The sequence below is a fragment of the Symphalangus syndactylus genome, chromosome 3 (assembly GCF_028878055.3).
Source record: "Symphalangus syndactylus isolate Jambi chromosome 3, NHGRI_mSymSyn1-v2.1_pri, whole genome shotgun sequence".
In the NCBI taxonomy this organism is placed as follows: domain Eukaryota; kingdom Metazoa; phylum Chordata; class Mammalia; order Primates; family Hylobatidae; genus Symphalangus; species Symphalangus syndactylus.
The window spans coordinates 116,862,755-116,883,172 of NC_072425.2; the positions used below are offsets into that span (position 1 = coordinate 116,862,755).

General features: G+C 35.3%; 1 protein-coding gene across 1 annotated transcript in view; it reads left to right on the forward strand.

Annotated features, from left to right (window-relative positions):
• CNTN5 (contactin 5) overlaps positions 1 to 20,418 on the forward strand; it is a 1,372,716-nt gene that overhangs the window by 838,841 nt on the left and 513,457 nt on the right. The window contains exon 4 of the mRNA XM_055272872.2: positions 789 to 1,010. Coding sequence (XP_055128847.1) covers positions 789 to 1,010 — 222 coding nt within the window. The remainder of the gene's footprint in view (positions 1 to 788; positions 1,011 to 20,418) is intronic.

Below are 20,418 nucleotides of genomic sequence, written 5' to 3' on the forward strand. Positions count from 1 at the left end.
CTTTTCCACTCCTCCCCTTTCCTCTCCTTTTCCACTCCTCCCCTTTCCTCTCCTTTTCCTTTCCTCCCCTTTCCTCTCCTTTTCCTTTCCTCCCCTCCCCTCTCCTCCCTTCCCCTCCCCTCCCCTCCCCTCTCCTCCCCTCTCCTCCCCTCTCCTCCCCTCTCCTCCCCTCCCCTCCCCTCTCCTCCCCTCCCCTCTCCTCCCCTCCCCTCTCCTCCCCTCCCCTCTCCTCCCCTCCCTTCCCCTCTCCTCCCCTCCCCTCTCCTCCCCTCCCCTCTCCTCCCCTCCCTTCCCCTCTCCTCCCCTCCCCTCTCCTCCCCTCCCCTCCCCTCTCCTCCCCTTCCCTCTCCTCCCCTCTCCTCTCCTCCCCCTCCTCCCCTCCCCTTTCCTCTCCTCCCCTCCCCTTTCCTCTCCTCCCCCTCCTCCCCTCCCCTTCCCTCTCCTGTCTTCTCCTCCCCCTCCTATCCTCCCCTCCCCTCCCCTGTCTTCTCCTCTCCTATCCTCCCCTCCCCTCCCCTCTCCTCCCCTCCCCTCTCCTCCCCTCTCCTCTCCTCCCCTCTTCTCCTTTCCTCCCCTCTTCTCCTTTCCTCAATATTATAGCTAGCAGAATTTTCAGAAAATATTAAAAAATATAAAAGTAACATTTTTTCACACTCTCACTGTAATCTGAATTTGCTTGCAGCTCCAAAGAAGGTTTTCAGTAATGTCTTCAAAAGAAACAATTTTCATAAGAAAAAATAAACTGATTTCCTCAAAATTCAGATTTTATTGTATTTTCTCTCTTACAGAATATTCAAAAGCTCTTCCTGGTCTCTCCACTTCGTATGCTGCTTTGTTAAGAATTAAGAAGAGTTCATCTTCATCTCTCTTTGGTTCCAAAACCAGACCACGATACAGCAGCCCTTCATTAGGAACACTGAGTGCTTCTTCACCCAGCTGGCGAGGGGCAGCTCAGAATTATTATTCCCCCATCAATCTTTATCATTCCTCAGATGCCTTCAAACAAGATGGTAAGTGTCAAAGGAAAATGGCTCCAGATAGAATAAAGGAGGCAAAGAAGACTTATTTAATACTGCTGCAGTAGAGATCAAAGACTATTCCAGTAGGAGAGAATGATTGAACTCAACTCTGCTAAAAATGAAAGCAGGAGAGTTTTTAAAGCTGGGGTGAGCTAGTAGAAAACTGGAGGATGTTAGGGGAGATACTGGTTAATGTGACTAGGCCATCTGTGTTTAGTGACTGGTGCTTATTGAAGTTAGGCTACTACCTTCTCATAGAGACTAGGAGATAGAGACCCTGTTTCTTGATGGTTTAATTTCAAATGGAGAGCTCCCAGGCCTTGAGACAGATATTACTGGGTTATAAAAATGACAAGAGCCTGTGTTGGTTGTAAGTTAGTCTTCTGTTCTAAACATCTTTAAAGGATCTGTATGCATTATTATTTAATTGCACTCTATACAATTATAATTTAGGATTAAGACTAAATACTCTCATAGAATGAAAGTAAAAATAGACATTTTTGGAAGGCCAATTTGACAATGAATATCCGAAATGTAAAACAGGCCTATCCTTCAATCCAGTGGTTTTATTTCTGGAAGTGTATTCTGTGTAAGAAAATAATAAGCAGAGCACACAAAGATAAGTATATACTTAGCATTACTTATGAATGGAAAATAAGAAAAAAATCTATGTATCAAACACTAAGATATCAGTTAAATTAAGGACTGCTCTACAGCTGTTGGCTTTATAGTTTGAACAACATTTTCGAGATGTTCTCTCCCTTTGTCATTTTTGGATCTATCGACAAAATAATGCCTGGTTCATTAACAGCAAGACAAACTGGCCCCTGTTATTGCTAGTCTCTGTCCAGTCTATTTTATATAGATATGCCATTCAGTTTTCTCAACACATATGGGAAGTAGATATTGTTACCACCTTCTATAGAAATGAAAATTCCGGGACAGATAAGTATTTTTCACAAGGTCACACTGCTAATAGGTATCATAGCCAATTTTCATTCACATCAACAATGATTTTAAGACTAGTACACTTAGGCTGCATTTCATTGATGACTGATGAAAGAATAAACATTCAAAGATACATCTCGAAGGAACTAAGATACTGGAAAGATTCTGGGAATGTCAGTTGTTAGGTTGTGGTGCCAGGTGCAGGCAAACTTATCCTTTATGATTATACCAATTGTTGCCATGTGCAGCGTTGTCTCGTAGTGTTGGCGTCTAAATTGTATGTAAGCATGGTGTTAGAACTCCAAAAATGTTTTATTTTCCAAAATACTTACACTTAGTATAAGTTTTTAACTTTCTATTACCTTAAGCCTAATATGAAACATATTTTCTTTAGGCATTGTTATCTTGTGGAGTGGCATTAAGGTAGAAAATCGAGTGATCAGAACTGTGGTCTACTTTTATAGTCGGTATAATTTTCAGCCAACTAGTGTTCTGCCTGTTTGTTCTCTTGTGTCAAATGGAAGTTAAGGTAGTCACAATGGTAAATATACATACGAATTCAAATCCATGAAAATGATGAGAACAATAAATATTGGGAAGTAAGATGGAGCCAGCTGTGAGACCAGTTCAAGGTGTCTACTATTAATGCCTGTATACCTACTGTGAACTGGTCCCATTTTGGGTAATTAGCAGCCGGAAAAGAAAGAAAATCTGATCAGTTACATATTTCACAGTATTTCAAACATTAAAATGGAATCGTTACTCAGTAGAAGCACAACTTTCTGACACTTTGATTAGACAATTTTTTTTCCTGGAAGAGCCTCATTAGGAGTTTATTATTCGATATAATGGCAAGTGACCTGAACTTTACTTTCACTGTACCCATAATAATGAGTTTCATCTGTTTCAATAAAGGCAGATGAAACCCAAACAGAAACAATAAAATGAGAAGGAGTGATTTTCTAAAACTGTGCTCCTCAATCTTTACAGATGAAACCCTTGTTAAAATAAGACCCCCACTTCAAAGATCGAGGTAAGGCAAGATAATATCACTTACAAAAAGCTCCCAGGTGGTGGTGATGGTGCTGGTCTGTGGATGATACTTACTGAGTGGCAAGGCTCTAGGCTGGAAACCAATTTAATATAATTTGGTCCTCTGCTAATCTAGTTTAATCTGTATTTTAGAGTATAAGGAAGAATGGATAATCTGAGTATTTTCCAAGTAATCTTCCATAACTACTGTTTTCTCTTCTGAGCATTTTGTAAATCTTAGCTAGATGTGACTTTGAGTTCTTTTTCTCTGACAAGAGTCTGACATATGGCTTTTGTCAGGTAATTCCCTTTAGCCTTAATAGAGAGTAAAGCTGAGGTTGACATGCTCTTATGAAAAATGAGAAAATGAACAGAGCCTGAATAAAAAGTCATCCCACTCCCGTTCAGAGTTAAGCCAATAAGTACCCCAGACAGAGCAAAGATTTTTATGAAAAATATAAAGACTCAGCTTGCAGAGCAATTTGGGGAAGCGATTCCACTTCTGGGTATACAACTTGGAGAAACCTTCCCATACAAGTACAAGGAAATAAAATGCATCTTCACTGCAATATGTTTAATAGTAAAGGTTGGAAACAGATGTCCATCAGAAGGGGAATGGATACGTTGTATTATTTTTATTTAATGGAGAACTAAAACTGTTAAAGTGAATAGAAAGAAAATGGATAGACCTCAAAATAGAGAGTGAACAAGGTAAGTTATGGAGTATTATATATAATATGATATCACTTATGTAAAACAGTGGAAAAATATATCCTATTTATGGATACACATAAATGGTATAATTTTAAAACATGAACTTGAGATAGCAAGTTGACTGCAGTGCTTACCACTGAGGACAAAGGGAGAATGAGAGCAGGAAATAAGTACCAGGAGAGGGAATATACATTATCTCAACTTAGTGATACTTCATTTCTTGAAAAAAAAAAATCTGAAATAAATATAACTCCTGTAGTGACTAGACACTAAAATGTCTCACAGTAATTCTCACTTCTGGGCATTTACGATGTAATCTCTCACTTTATCTGTTGCCTATGGCTATTAACTTGCTTCTGGAGAATAGATTATAAATAAAGTAATGGGATATGACTCCCAACAATGGGTTACAAAAGCCACTGGCTTCCATCTTGTTTGTCTTTTTTGCTTTCTGGCTTGCTCATATTAATGGAAGTCAGCTCGTGCTGAGAGCTGTCCTATTGACAGGCCCACTGGGAGTGGCCTCTGGCTAACAGGCCAAGAGTAAGTGAAGGACTCAGTCCAACACCCCTAAGGAATTTGAATCCTATGTGTAATCACGTGAGTGAGTTGACACGTGTATCCGTACCTATTCGAACATTGGGATGAGACAGCCTCCCACCTTTTGAAAGACAAAGAGCAAGGGTTGAGCCACACCTGCTTCCCTGACCCACGAAGGCTGTGAGGTAATAAACACATAATCTTTGTTCATTTTCTGGGTTTCCTTTCTACTATTTTTACTATAATTCTATATTTCTGCAGAAAATCATTCTCATAGTTTCATAGCTTTAAAGTTTCCTTTGCATGTTTCATCTATTTTAAGTTGCTGTGTCATCTTGTGATCATCTCAACAGGTTGGTATTCTTTTCTAGGAAGCCAGTTCCTATATTCAGCCCAGATTTGTTTATTCAGGTCTTGATTATGCATTCTTCTTTGTTCTCCTTCATATTTTCTACAAGGCCTACTTTGTAGTCCTATTTGTTACATAAACAGATGCTGCAGAGAAAATCTGAAAAAAAAAAAAAAAAAAAAAAAAAAAAAAAGAAAAGGCAAATGCTGCAATTAGAAGAGATATAATTCCAATCGTTCTACTATTTTACTTGCTCATAGTTTATATTAAATGTATTCTTTATTCATTACATTAGAAATTGTCATATATTGAAAACATAAAGGAAATAATAATTTCATGAAAGTGTCTTGTGACTACATATTAACTTTATTAAACTTTAATATTTTTCCAAATTTGTTTCAGTATTTTTTGACATAAAATTTAAGTTGAGGCCGGGCGCGGTGGCTCAAGCCTGTAATCCCAGCACTTTGGGAGGCCGAGGTGGGCGGATCACGAGGTCAGGAGATCGAGACCATCCTGGCTAACACAGTGAAACCCCATCTCTACTAAAAATACAAAAAAAAAAAAAATTAGCCGGACGTGTTGGCAGGCGCCTGTAGTCCCAGCTACTCGGGAGGCTGAGGCAGGAGAATGGCATGAACCCGGGAGGCGGAGCTTGCAGTGAGCCGAGATCGCGCCATTGCACTCCCGCCTGGGAGACAGAGCAAGACTCCGTCTCAAAAAAAAAAAAAAAAAAAAAAAAAAAATTTAAGTTGAGAGTTCTTGAGTATTTTGCTTGGATTGTGTCTCACACTCTCTCCACTCATAGAGGAACCACTATAGTTATTTTGTCATTTACATGCATATATTTATATTTCTATACATATGAAGCCTATAAAGTATATATACTATTCTTTAAAATTTTTATGTCAATGATATTGTGTATATCAGTCATGATCCACCTTTTCTGGCTCAACATTATATCGTAGAGATTCATATATCTTGGTATCTTCAGTTCTAAGTTCATTTCATTTCCTGTAAAGCATACCACACTAGGACTCAATTACAGTTTCTTTATTCATTCCCTTTTTGTAAATATTTAGATTGTTTTAATTTTACACTGTTACATGTCAAATGCATTTTTTCATGCCTCATTGGTAATTGTATTATATGTATTTTAGGAGTGCAATTTTTATATAAAAGCATTGTAACATTTCCAGATACTGTCAAATTGCTTTCCAAAGTGATTGACACTTCTACCAGCATTATTGTATGAGTGTTCATATTTCTCCACATTGACACCAACATAAAATTTTTTTGGCAATCTCTTGAGTATAGTATACCATTTTATTGTGGTTTAGTTTGCATTTTCTTGACTAGTGAGGTTGAAATTTCATATAAATATTGGACATTCTGTTTTTTTCTAATGCATATTTCTTATTCATATATGTTGACTGTTATTTCTGTTAGAATATTTTACTTCAACTGTAAGAAATTTACAAATCAATGGTCACTAATAGGTTAAATGCATTGCAGATATATTTTCTCAGAATGTAACTTACCTTTTTACTTTGTCAGTAGTATCTTTTGTTAAACAGAATTTTTTTATTTTGTGTAATGAGATATAGCAATATTTTCCTTTGTAGTCTGTGCTTTTCATGTCCTAAAAAAACACTTTTTACCTTACATTTTTATTTCCTTCCAAATTTAAATTTTGATTTTCATATTTAGGTGTTTAAACTACATGAAATTATTTTTGTATATAATACGAAGTAATTACCTAATTTTATTTGTTTTCCATTTTTGAAGTACTATGTATTAACCAATGTTAGTGATCTCCACTGATTTGTGAAACCACTCTCTCATATATGTTCAAATATACTTTAAATCCTTCAGTAACATGGTTTAACTTTTTGGGAAATATTTTTCACATCTTTAAGTTTATTCCTAGATCTCATACAGTTTTTGTCTCCTCGAAAATAATAATATAGTAAGAATTAGCATAGTATTTGTTAAGTTGGTATATAGAGCCCTATCAATCTGTTACTGTTGTCTGTTATTTCTGTTAGTTCTTGTTCATACAGTATGTGTTAGAGCCTATATTTGGAAAAATTGCTTGTAAAAATAGTTTGTAAAAATTGCTTCTGTGCTTAGGAGGAAAACAGAAAAGATTTGGTTAAAAGTAGCCAGTATCTGCCAGACTCTTTAATTTCTTTAGGATGTTTTCGCTTTTCCCTTGCTTTCCGTTAGATAGTTTTCTATACGTAATTCCTCTCTCTTGTATCTTTTTTTGCATCATATGCCTATATCTTTTGTGATTACCATTAACTTAGTCTATAGTGATTATCATTAATGAAATTAAGAAATTTCTCAAGTATAACGTTATTTGATAATTTTGTCGTTTCAAACATAAGCATGCTTTAGTGTTTTCTCTTTTGCTAATTTTACCTTATTCACAAAAATATGTTTAAAAATCAATACTTAATTATATTTTCTGTAACATCACTATCTATAGTCATAATTTCTTGTAATTTTTCTCTGTGTTCACTTTTTGGATGAAGCATATTTTGTAGTAAAAAGGATATCACTGTGACAAACTATCTTAGTCTTTATCTGTCTGAAAATATCTTTATTTTGCCATTACTCTTGAGTGATAGATGGTTTTGGAAAGTGTAAAATTTCTAGGTTGATAGTTATGTTCCCTTTATACTTTAAGTATCTGCTGGCCTCTTTTGTAGCGGGCAAGTTTATCAATCTGGTTGTTGTTTTCTTTGTTAGTAGACTGCCCTGTGGAAGTTATTTTTTTCTAATGCTTGACATTTTGTACTTTTACTATGTACTTTCTAAAAGTAAATTTATTTTTGCTTATTCACTCAGCACTTAGGAGACAATTCAAAAGAAAATATAATATAGAAATGTTATAATTTCAAAGAAAACACAACATCTTTCTTTTCAAATGTGCAAAATCCAGCTCTTTTTCTGATTCGTCTATTCTTCATTTCTACACTTTTTGTGTGTTATATATGCTTACTTAGTTTAAGGAAGTCCATTCCTGCATTTGTATTTTGGAGTATTGTAAGCATATTTATTTTAAAGTCCTGATAGATAGAATTATAGGTGTATTTAATCTGGGATAAGTTCTTATTCCTATTATTGACTTTGACTTTTTTTTTGCAACATAGAATTTTTTATCTATGTTGTAATTTTTGTTTTTCTTTGCAAGTACATGTGGAAAGGAAGTGTTTTTATTATTTTCCCCCTGTCAACTCTGTGCTTTCCTCTTATTTTTAACCAATTTATGGTCACTGCCATCTTGTCCTTCCAAACTCTAGATAAGAACCAGTTCTTAGAATGACCATCTCACACCAGTTAGATTGGCCATCATTAAAAAGTCAGGAAACAACAGGTGCTGGAGAGGATGTGGAGAAATAGGAACACTTTTACACTGTTGGTGGGACTGTAAACTAGTTCAACCATTGTGGAAGTCAGTGTGGCGATTCCTCAGGGATCTAGAACTAGAAATACCATTTGACCCAGCCATCCCATTACTGGGTATATACCCAAAGGACTGTAAATCATGCTGCTATAAAGACACATGCACATGTATGTTTATTGCGGCACTATTCACAATAGCAAAGACTTGGAACCAACCCAAATGTCCAAAAACGATAGACTGAATTAAGAAAATGTGGCACATATACACCATGGAATACTATGCAGCCATAAAAAATGATGAGTTCATGTCCTTTGTAGGGACATGGATGAAACTGGAAACCATCATTCTCAGTAAACTATCGCAAGGACAAAAAACCAAACACTGCATGTTCTCACTCATAGGTGGGAATTGAACAATGAGAACCCATGGACACAGGAAGGGGAACATCACACTCCGGGGACTGTTGTGGGGTAGGGGGAGGGGGGAGGGACAGCATTAGGAGATATACCTAATGCTAAATGATGAGTTAATGGGTGCAGCACACCAACATGGCACATGGATACATATGTAACAAACCTGCACATTGTGCACATGTACCCTAAAACCTAAAGTATAATAATAAAAAATAATAAAAAAAATGACATTTTGAAGCATTATAGTTCTATTGGGATATTGAGATTCAGTCACTTTGCCTGGGAATAGCTTAACTAAGTTCACAGTCAAGAAGCTGTATCTGCCTGCTTTCATCTTTGCAAGTCCACACCTTTCAATGTACTGTAGCCTTACATGCTCACAGAAACGGACACACATACATACACACAAAAGGCATCCAACCTGTTATTACAGGTGTCGTGACAGAGGTACAGTATTATTTGGTAGCCTAGAATAGAGGCATCAGATTTAACCTGTGTTGTATGACTGGGTGAAGCAAAATTGAGAAAGTGATACTGGATCTAAAATATATTGCATGTGTAGAAGTACATTATAGATAAAAGAAATCATGTGTTCAACGGCAAAGGGGTAAGAGAGAACACTCCTATGTTTAAGGAACTGCACGTTATATATTATACTTGTAGCAAAGTATGAATGGCTGCAATGAAATTATAAATAGACTTAGGCTTCTTGTTAAGGAGTCTAAAAATTTTATCTGTGTTAACAGCAAGCCTCCATTAATCAGTGGAATCTTTTTAGCAGCAGTTGCCTGAAAGACCTCTGAGCATGCAGATTTAAAATAATAATAAAGTCTCTCTCATGGGAGGAAGGAAGTAAGGGGGGTCAGAAAGATGCTTTCACATTTATAAAGGAGAAAACTGATAATTATTTCAAGGAAAGCAGTAGTAGCAGAGATAGAGAGAAAATAATAGTTTATCACCCTGTATTCTACTAGAGTCTCTCCACATAGATGTATTTGATCAGAGCAGCTGTGTTCATTGAATTTTTGCTTTTTGTTTTGTTTTTGTTTATTTTAATGTGAGACAGGGCTTCACTCTGTGGCCCAGGCTGGAGTGCAATGGCCTGATCTTGGCTCACTGCAACCTCCGCCTGCAGGGTTTGCGATTCTCTAACTTCAGCCTCCCTGGTAGCTGGAAGTACAGGCACACACACTACCATGCTCAGCTAATTTTTGTGTATTTTGTTAGAGATAGGGTTTCACCATGTTGTCTAGGCTGGTCTCGAATTCCTGAGCTCAGGCGATCTACCCACCTTGACATCCTAAAGTGCTGGGATTACAGGCATGAGCCACTGTGCCCAGCCCATTCATTGGTTCTTTTTAAGTTTTATTATGTCTGATTGTCTTCTGTTTGTCCTGAAATGTTTTCAGCATTATAACAGCAATAGCCTGAATCCATTATAAAATTCCAACCATGTGAGACTACATTAAAAGGTAAAATTTAAAACAAGACTAGACTAAATTGTTAGAGTAAATTCCAGAAGAAACATGAGCAGCATATAGTGATAACACATATTTTTGTTAGGTCTGTTTTGGCCCAGAAACATTTTCATAGAGACAAAGTGTATATCTGTAATAACTTACACGTAGCTTTGTTTGCAATATTTTAACAAATACTTTTAGAGGCTTCTAAACAGATTGGCTCTAAAAAGTAGTTTGAATGGCTCTTTTATACAATTACTTTACCTCTCTATATTATAATGATAACAATAATCAAAATGCTTTCTGAATGTTTGTGATGCTAATTTTTATGCAGCTCTCTCATTTTTCTTTCATCGGTCAATAACATATTTAGAATAGGATTACTACAGTGAACATAAAACATTATCTGTGTAAGTTTATTAAACAGAGATGTACTTTTAAATTTTTTCTGTAGGAGATATTGACCATCTACTGTGTGCAAGCTGTACATTAACTCATCCCAAGAGTTATTATTTTAATCTCTAAAGTTTTGAAAGTATTTGATAAGTATCATGATTGTATAGCACATTCATATGTATTATACTTTCTATTTGAAATAGAATAAAATAATAATAGTTATATAGATCTTCAGAGATATGTACAATGATTTTGGTCAAGTACTAAATCAGTAACTTGAATAGCTCATTATAAGAGTAATTTGTGAAAAAAAAACTTTGAGCCTTTATATAATGGCTGCTTCTTCTTTGTAAACTAATGATAGCATTCTGTCTTAGTCCATTTTGTGATTCTGTTACAGTATGCCACAGGCTGGGTAATTTAAAATGAACAGAAATGTGTTGGCTCACAATTCTGGAGGCAGAGAAGTCTGATACAAAGTGCTAGAATCTGGTGGGGACATTCGTGCTGTGTCATCATATGGTAAAGATGGAAGGGCAGAGACAGAGCAAGAATGGATAATGCAATTGCAACAATAATGGCCTAATCACCTCTTAAAGGTTCCACCTCTTAATACTGTTACAATATCAACTAACTTTTAATATAAATTTTAAAGGGAAACACCTTGAAATCATAGCTGATACCCTATGCTATTTTATTAAATAGAAAGTTAAGTATCAATGAATATGAAATAGTTTTTGTTTACACATGTGTAATCATGGAAGCTTTTATCCAAATTTAAGTAAGATATATGGAAAACTAAAAGAACCTTGCATATATTATTTTACTACACTCAAGAGAATTTACATTATTAAAATCATGTATCTTTATCTTCAGTGGTCATGTTGATGATTTATTTTAGTCACAGATATTAAATTTGATTATAGTAGTTCACTTAAACAATAACAAATCCCATGTAAATGTGAACTGTTGTTTAAAATATTCTCATATTCATGGAATGTATCTGTACTTGCTATATTCTATTTCCAGTGAGAATTAGAAAACATCGTGTCTGATTCCACTTTATTGTTTATCATAGTAGTTAGATCATTTTAGCAACAAAAGCTATTCCATTTAGAGCAAATTTAGTGATTGTTTTGTGATGTTTTAAAAATGTGATTCACAAAAAAAATAAGGAAGCTTTTGGTTATATTTTAATTAGCTCTATTCTTTTACAGATATTCCCTGGTGATACACTTAAAGAAGCATCAAAATTTTTAGTGATCTGAAATGATGAAAATACATATTCTAATCTACTTAAAAATATTTGGATAGAGGTTAATCTGATAATTTGCTATACATATGGCCACATTTAGGGAGTACAGAAAAAGGCTGCATTCAGAATTACTGTGTTGCATGACGATGAAAAAACATGGTTGTGAATATTGTGGACTGGTCCATATTAGGCAAAGAGAATTCAAATGTTATACTTTGGTCATCCCCAGGCTTTATGATTGAAAATAATCAAGAAAGGCACAGTAGTCAGTCACTGATACTTGATTGAGGTGAGGAGATAGACATAGTCAATGAGTAAAAACTTCTGAGCTAGTCTCATAAAATAAAGAAGAGAAATGGAGCAGTACCTGGAAAGGTGAGTGCTGCTCACTGGCTTTGAGCAACCAGAAAAGTCCTCAGTATCTACTCTGTTTCCAACCTGATACTGTTATTTCTGATAATAGCTTTGATCTCTTAAAATTGTGTCAATGCAAATGTTTCACAGACCTAAGAGGTATAATGTGGTTTAAAAAGGAACAACTGAGTTGTTAATAATTATTCTAAAGTAGTTATTTGAGTACAAAGAGTGACATTTAAGTGATTTAAAACATTGACCAAGGTTTAAAGTAAAAATTTTCAAGGTAACATAGGTTAATTGAAAGCTCTTATTATTTGACACCTCAGAAACATGCAGGATATATGCTTTCAGGGGACATAGGCAAGGATTATTAACCAGAACTGACACTATACCTGTTCCTCACTCTATAAATATAAACTGGTCCTTGATTTCATCTGTTTTTATTGTTGTTATGATTTTAGTAGGAGCAAACTTAATTAAGTGTAGGGTGCATTTCATTCTTCTATTTGTGATGAGATGGTTAGGTTAAGATATTTTATCTTTGCAGAGAGGCAGTCTGGATTAGGAGTGATTCAAATTAGATAGCTCAGACTTTTTTCGGGGGCGGGGAGCATGTTCTTCTGTTTGTCCTGATTCAGAGACTACAATGCTGTTTTTGGTGGGGAAACGGTGGTCCTTAGAGGAAGCAAATTATTTTTCTACTAAGGCTAAGCACATAATTTTGCTCTCTTTAATTCCCTCAATGGTAAACACAATCTGCGGTTTATAAACCCTCTGTGTCTACGCAAGCTTTTAAAATTTTTAGCACTGTCTTCTGACAATTGGAGGATTCCTGCGTCTACAAATTTGTGGCCTTATGTCGTCAGTACTTCCGGCTAAATTTTATCATGAACATGATTTATTAACAGATTTGACTTGGCACATGGGCAATGGCATCCTGACTCAAAGCAAAACTGGAGCACTATAACTGGTCAAGCTAAATATATGGTTGACTGGTTAAATGCCTCCTGTCATAGGCCCTAGGCCTACCTGATTGCTAGCTAAGTAGTAAGCAATCAAGTGGTCTGAACTAGAGAAGATGGTTTATCAGCAAGACTATGTAATCTAATTGTTACAGGAAAGAGGTCCGGATACAGACCCCAAGAGAAGGTTCTTGGATCTTAATGCAAGAAAGAATTTAGGGCAAGTGTGTAAAGTGAAAGCAAGTTTATTAAGAAAGTAAAGAAATTAAAGAATGGCTACTCCATAAACAGATAGCCCCAAGGGCTGCTGATTACCCATTTTTATGGTTATTCCTTGATTATATGCTAAACAAGGAGTGGTTTGTTCATGCTTCCCCTTGTTATTTTTTTTTTTAATTTTTCTTTTTTTAAATTATACTTTAAGTTCTAGGGTACATGTGCACAATGTGCAGGTTTGTTACGTATGTATACATGTGCCATGTTGGTGTGCTGCACCCATTAACTCATCATTTACATTAGGTATATCTCCTAATGCTATCCCTCCCCACTCCCCCAACCCCCAACAGGCCCTGGTGTGTGATGTTCCCCACACTGTGTCGAAGTGCTCTCATTGTTCAGTTTCTACCTATGAGTGGGAACATGCGGTGTTTGGTTGTCTTTGTGATAGTTTGCTGAGAATGATGGTTTCCAGCTTCATCCATGTACCTACAAAGGACATAAACTCATCCTTTTTTATGGATGCATAGTATTCCATGGTGTACATGTGCCACATTTTCTTAATCCAGTCTATCATTGATGGACATTTGGGTTGGTTCCAAGTCTTTGCTATTGTGAATAGTGCCGCAATAAACATACATGTGCATGTGTCTTTATAGCAGCATGATTTATAATCCTTTGGGTATATACTCAGTAATGGGATGTCTGGGTCAAATGGTATTTCTAGTTCTAGATCCTTGAGGAATCGCCACACTGTCTTCCACGATGGTCGCACTAGTTTACAGTCTCACCAACAGTGTAAAAGTGTTCCTATTTCTCCATATCCTCTCCAGCACCTGTTGTTTCCTAACTTTTTAATGATGCCATTCTAACTGGTGTGAGATGGTATCGCATTGTGGTTCATGACTCTCCTTTTTAGACCATATAGGGTAAATTCCTGACTTTGCCATGGCATTTGTAAACTGTCATGGTGCTGGTGGGAGTGTAGCAGTGAGGATGACCAGATGTCACTCTCGTGGCTGCTTTTGTTTTGGTGGATTTTGGCTGGCTGCTTTAGCCTGTTTTATCAGCAAGGTCTTTATGACTTGTATCTTGTGCTTACCTCCTGTCTTATTTGTGACTGAGAATGCCTTAACCATCTGGGAATGCAGCTCAGTAGGTCTCAGCCTCATTTTTCCCAGCCCCTATTCACGATGGAGTTGCTCTGTTTCAAATGCTTCTGACATAATGATGATATACAGTTCAGTGAACTTTGTTTCCTAATGAAATTACATCTTCTTTAATAGTTTAAAATGATTTTATTTTAATGTAATATTAGCCAACATCAGAAACTCTGGACACTGTAACAAATTACTTCTTAACACAATAACATGTTTCTTTTGTATTCACATCACATTCTGCTTAGTTGTTGAATGAAGTGCTCTCCATATGGAAAGTTTTGGAACCACTTTTCAGTTGATCTAATATCTTTGATATCTATTAAAGTCTTATTGGCATCTTCTGCTCCTTTACCTTTAGAAAACTGACAAATAAGAGGATAAATGATTGTGCATGTTTTTTTTGTATCTAGTTCTGTATTTTACATACATTTCAGTCTAGAACTAAGTCACATGGCCCCATGTCAAACCTATAAAAGGCCAGGAAAGTGTCCCAGTGTTCCTAGGAAAAGGAAATGGGATTAGGGAGCATCTAGCCAGTACTTGCCACACATGAGTTAAAAAAAAAAACCCATCAAATATAACGTGATAATGATGACATTAAAATTACACTATGATAATTTCAACATCAAGGATAAAGTGGGCTCTTAGGAAATACTTCTTTATTGAGTGATTATGATTAAAATTATTTAAGGTCGGTTCTATGGCTTATATAGAAACAGCTTTGTTTTAGTAAAAGCTAAAAGTAAAAAAAAAACTTCATTTTTGTTAATTTCTCATTTTTCATAATATTTTATTAGAGGGACTTACTTAAGGTATTCGTAGTAGAAACTTCAAATTTTAATCTTAAAGTATGAAGTTTATAAAATATAGAAAATATGGCAATTTCTATAAGTTAAATAGTTATATTAACATGCAGGTAAATGTAATTACCAGAAAATCTTGAGTAAAGTATGTCTATTATGGAGTAGAATTGGGTAAAAATCTGTCCTCATCTAGGACACAAATTTACGGTTTTAATTTTAAGATGAACTTCATTTTCAGACAATAATCTGTTATGACCTCATGTATTACTGGATGTAACCAAGCTAAGACTGGATATAGATCCCACAGATATTTTTAGAAATGATGCCTGAAATGAATGATGATTCTTCCAGTTCTGAAAGCTTATGGCTCTGTGATAGTATAAAAATCAAACATCTATCAAGTACTTTTATTTTCTCCAGTATCACTCTTTGTAAATTATACTTTTATCTCTTATTTTTTGTTTTTTCATCTTTTATTTTTAAAATAATTTTCTTATAATTAATATAGGGAGAGAAAAAACAGTTTATTAGCTACCTATTCCTATATTTAAAAAATCCTCAAAACTTAGCAACTTAAAACAACAATCAAGCATTTTCTCTTCAAGTCTGAAATCTGAGTACCTTAGCTGAGAGGTTCTGGCTCAAGGTCTTTCATGAGGTTGCAGTCAAGCTGTCAGTTATAGCTCCATTCTCATTTGAAAACTCTACAAAGGGAGGATCCACTTAAAAATTCACCTGTGTGATTGTTGGTAGGCCTCAGTTTCTTGCTGCCTTTCGGCCAAGCCAGGTGTTTCAGTTCCTTACCATGTCGGACTCTCAGCCTGAAAAAATTCCTTTGGATATGCAACGGTCTTCTTCTTGAGGGAGTGACCCACGAGGAAAGTGTACCCCAGAAGGAAGCTGCATTACTTAGTATTAGAAGTAATGTAGGATGCCTTTTGCTTATAGTTAGAAATAAGTCATTAAATCAAGCTGACACTCACGGGGAAAGAAATTAAGCTCAACTCCTTGAAGGGAGGGTTATCAAACAAATTATGGACATATCTTTTAAACTACCCCAAGTAGCTTTGGGAAAATTCTTCACAAGTTAATCTGTCTAAAGATGATATAAAAGGCATGTTTACTTTATATCATTATTTTGAAATACAATTAAAACAAACAAGATTGAAAAGGAGGCATTGAAAAGGTTACCTTCATTGAAACAAGGAAAAAAGACTTGAAAATAATGAGGAAAGAAATATCCAACAGTTGCCTTTGTCCTCAGACTTCAAGACAAATATCAGTTTACCTAATGGTAAGTCATCCAGCCCTTAAAAGAAATGTGTACTCAACTGTTCATTAATAAATGTAAAATAATCGGATGAAGTCTGTGTGAAAGTGGACAAATGACTCAGGATACTTCAGAATATTTCGAAGGAGGCATTGAAATAAGAACTACTATGACAAGCGTTTTATATATATATATATATATTTCAATCTAAGTTTTTGTATGGGAGGACCATTGAAGTTGAGGCAGAAGGAAGGAGGCAAGAGATTCAGAAACCGTCAGATTTTAGTCAAACTCCTAACCTAAGGATTTTCCCTGTGAACCACGCAGATATCCTAAAAAGGAAATAGCGTTACTACAGACATATAACATCTATGCATTTAGATATTATGGATAATCACATTACTAAGATCAGTTAAAAGAAGCAATACAAGAAACCCAAGTAGATATAAGATAATAGAATATGATATGTAAGTTTTGGAGGTCGGGAAACAAATGGAAGAGAGAAAAAATGATTAAAGAGTTGAAACTCTTAGTAGTAGTAATATATTTGCACCTAATTAGATAGTAATATAGCAACCAAACTCAACAAAGTCAAATAAAAAAGAAGATATGAAACCATTACACAGTTAATGGAGAGAATTTTTTTTTTCTTTTTAAAGAAAAACAAGGTATGCCTAACTGGTATGAGGGGAATAGAGCAAATGAGAAATAAATTTTCCTGAAAAAGTCATAAGACTGAAAGTTAAAAAGGCCAACTGAACCACAGAAAAAAAAAATCATACAAGATGACTAACACCAAGACGTATCCCCCAAAATTATTGATATTCACGGGTGGGTAGAGTCCTGTGGGTGTCCATGCATAAAATCTGGTCACTTAAAAATGATGACAGTTAGGCCGGAGTCAGACTACTTCACCATGGTAATGTCCAATGTTACCAGAGGGTGCAAAAATACACACAAAATCATAGTGAAATTAGTAGTGAACATGTAATTTGATAGCTGCCAAGTTGTGTCTTAATGATAAAGACAAAATAGATACATTCTTAACTATGCAAAAAGGAATACATCATACAAGAGCTTCCTTTTGGTAAAAAATAAGGAACTTAGAAATGGAAAAACCATGGGAAGACACATAAGTATCTAGTCTCATAATAAGAACTATGAATAAGAAACTTTGTAAAATATGCTTATCAAACAAAATTGAGAAAATTTAAGAAGTATACTTGAGAAGTTCATCATTCTTTGTAGCAGAGAATAAACAGATTATTTCCAAATTAAGACAATTCTTTTCTAAGAAAAAAAAAACCCTTTTGAGTATGACCCTGGCATTTCACAGAAAATAACCACTGACATTGTAGGTTCAGCCAACTACAGATATCTAGCAGTTTGTTAATAAGAGATCTGATAGAGAAAAAAAACACACAAAACCATTGCTCTTATGAGACATTGTGTGTGATGACATCTGCCCATTACACAAATGTGTCGAAAGCTTCTACTCGGTTAAAGAGTTTAATTAATTGGCTAGCAAGATCTTTGTGATGATTTGCTATTATACAGCATTTGAAGTGTTATCTCCAACAAGTTATAGATTCCATCAAGCAAAAGAGTGCAGAATGTAAGCATACAGATTTAAACAATGGATCATTACGACCAGAAGATAAAATTCACTGCTACAGCAGAATGAATAAAAAATGTATCTCAGTATATCTATAATCTCTTTACAATAGAAACATCACTGATTATCTTTGCTGGGGACTGGGAAGCTGTACGTAGACATGGTTTTTTTTTCCCCCTTAACATGAATTTTACTTCTAAGATGAAAGAAGGAAGGGAAGGGAGCCACTGTTTAACTTGGCATTTGAAATACTTTACTTTTTTTTCGCATTTCTATTTACTGTCATTTGTGTTGACGCACTGGCTTAACAGCAGCAAAATGATGGAGTCACTGAATAGGGCTAAGGTGCTTTGGGAACTAACAATGAACAGCGAAGAGATGTCTTACAAAGTACGGGTGGTAATAATAAAATACATGTTCACATTAGTCCCTTATTATTTAGCCTATAATTTACCAAATCTTACTTCTCTAGTTTTCCCCAGCCAGACCATATTTTATTTCTCTTGTCCTGTTTTCACAATTTTCAGAACATAAAATGTGGAACCAGAGAAGCTTAAAGTCAACTGTCTTCTTATACAGCTAACTTTGCAGGAGTCTCCTTTAAAAACCTTAGAGTTCTCACCTTGCAATTAGAAATAACTATGATACTGAGCTCAGATAATTAGAGAATATATATATATATATATAAAATCATGCTTTATAAATGTTAGCACATAAATATAATGATAAGAGTGAGAAAACGGGGAGGAGGAGGAAAAGAAGCAGCAGAAGCAGCATCAGCAAAAGAGGAGGAGGAGAATGAAGGAGAAAGAGAATGAGAAGAATGAAAAATAAGAAATAATAGTCATGGTAGTAGTAATCAGTTTCAAAAATTCAACAGCCTTAGATTTATATTCCAGGTTTGACATTTATATATATGTATATACATATGTGTATATACATATATATATACACACACACATATATACACATACATATACATATATATATATATATTTTTATGGAGTTTCACTCTTGTTGCCCAGACGGGAGTGCAGTGGAGTGATCTCAGCTCGCTGCAACTTCTACCTCCATTGTTCAAGTGATTCTCCTGCCTCAGCCTCTGAAGTAGCTGGAATTACAGGCATGCACCACCACACCCCACCACGCCCAGCTAATTTTGTATGTTTAGTAGAGATAGGGTTTCACCGTGTTGGCCAGGCTGGTCTCAAACTACTGACCTCAGATGATGCACCCACCTTAGCCTCCCAAAGTGGTGAAAGTACAGGTGTAAGCCACCACTCCCGGGTATTTCCTTTGTAGATTTAGCTAATTGTTTTCTGTCTGTTTTGTCATCTCTAAGATAAAAGGACTAATTATTGCCAATGGTGATTGTGAGTGTTTCATGATATTATGCATGAAAAGTATTCAGCATAATGTCTGGCATATAGTAATTATGCTACAAGTAAATATTAGTTATTAATCACAATTTATTCAGTGCTTGCAATATACAAGATATTTGCAAATGTTAATGACAACTGGCATTCATACTAATACTGTAAAGCAGGCATTATTATCCACAAATAGTACATGAGTAGCAGATAATCAAAGATGTTTGGTTCATAGCTAAAACATAGTAGAATTTGAACCTACATGTGTCCAACTCTAAAGCTCAAGAATTGTTTATTATATAAAAATATAACACTTATATGTGAATTTTATGCAACATAGGTATTTTTAATGTTTAAGTCATAGTTTTAATGTGTAAAGATCAGAAAGGGTTTTTTTTTCCACAATGTAATTGTGCATGTTAATTCTTAAAATTTGATTTATAAAAGTGATTTATAAAAATTTATGAAATTTTTCCAATTTTTATAAACTCATAATGCAACAACAAATACAAAATTTTGACAATAATTTTCTCTAGTTATTTATTATTTATTTTTCTTTTCCTTACTGAATAAAAGTTTTAATTGACAGCAATATGATTTGGTACAGTGAAACATATTTTGGTTATTTTGGTGTAATATTTTTTGTAGCTTAAAAAAACTTCAGCTAGGCCAGTCGAGGTGGTTCACTCCAGCAATCCCAGCACTTTGGGAGGCCTAGGCGGGCAGATTACTTGAGGTTAGGAGTGCGAGACCAGCCTGGCCAACATGGCAAAAACCGTCTCTACTAAAAATACAAAAATTAGCTAGTCATGGTGGCTGTAATTGCAGCTACTCAGGTGGCTGTGGCAGGATGATTGCTTGAACCCAGGAAGCAGAGGTTGCAGTGAGCCAAGATCGTGCCACTGCACTCTAGACAGAGTGGGAGTGAGACTGTCTCAAAAACAAACAAATAACCTGCATCTAGGTTATCTAGGATTCAAAGAAAATACTTGTCAGTACATGCTCATAGTGAGTGCTCAATTTTTATTTGGTTTAGAATACTATGAAAACTTTTGTTTTACTTCACCAAGGTAAAATATTGAAAGAAATATATTTAAAGAAAGCAAATCATTTTACTCCGAATT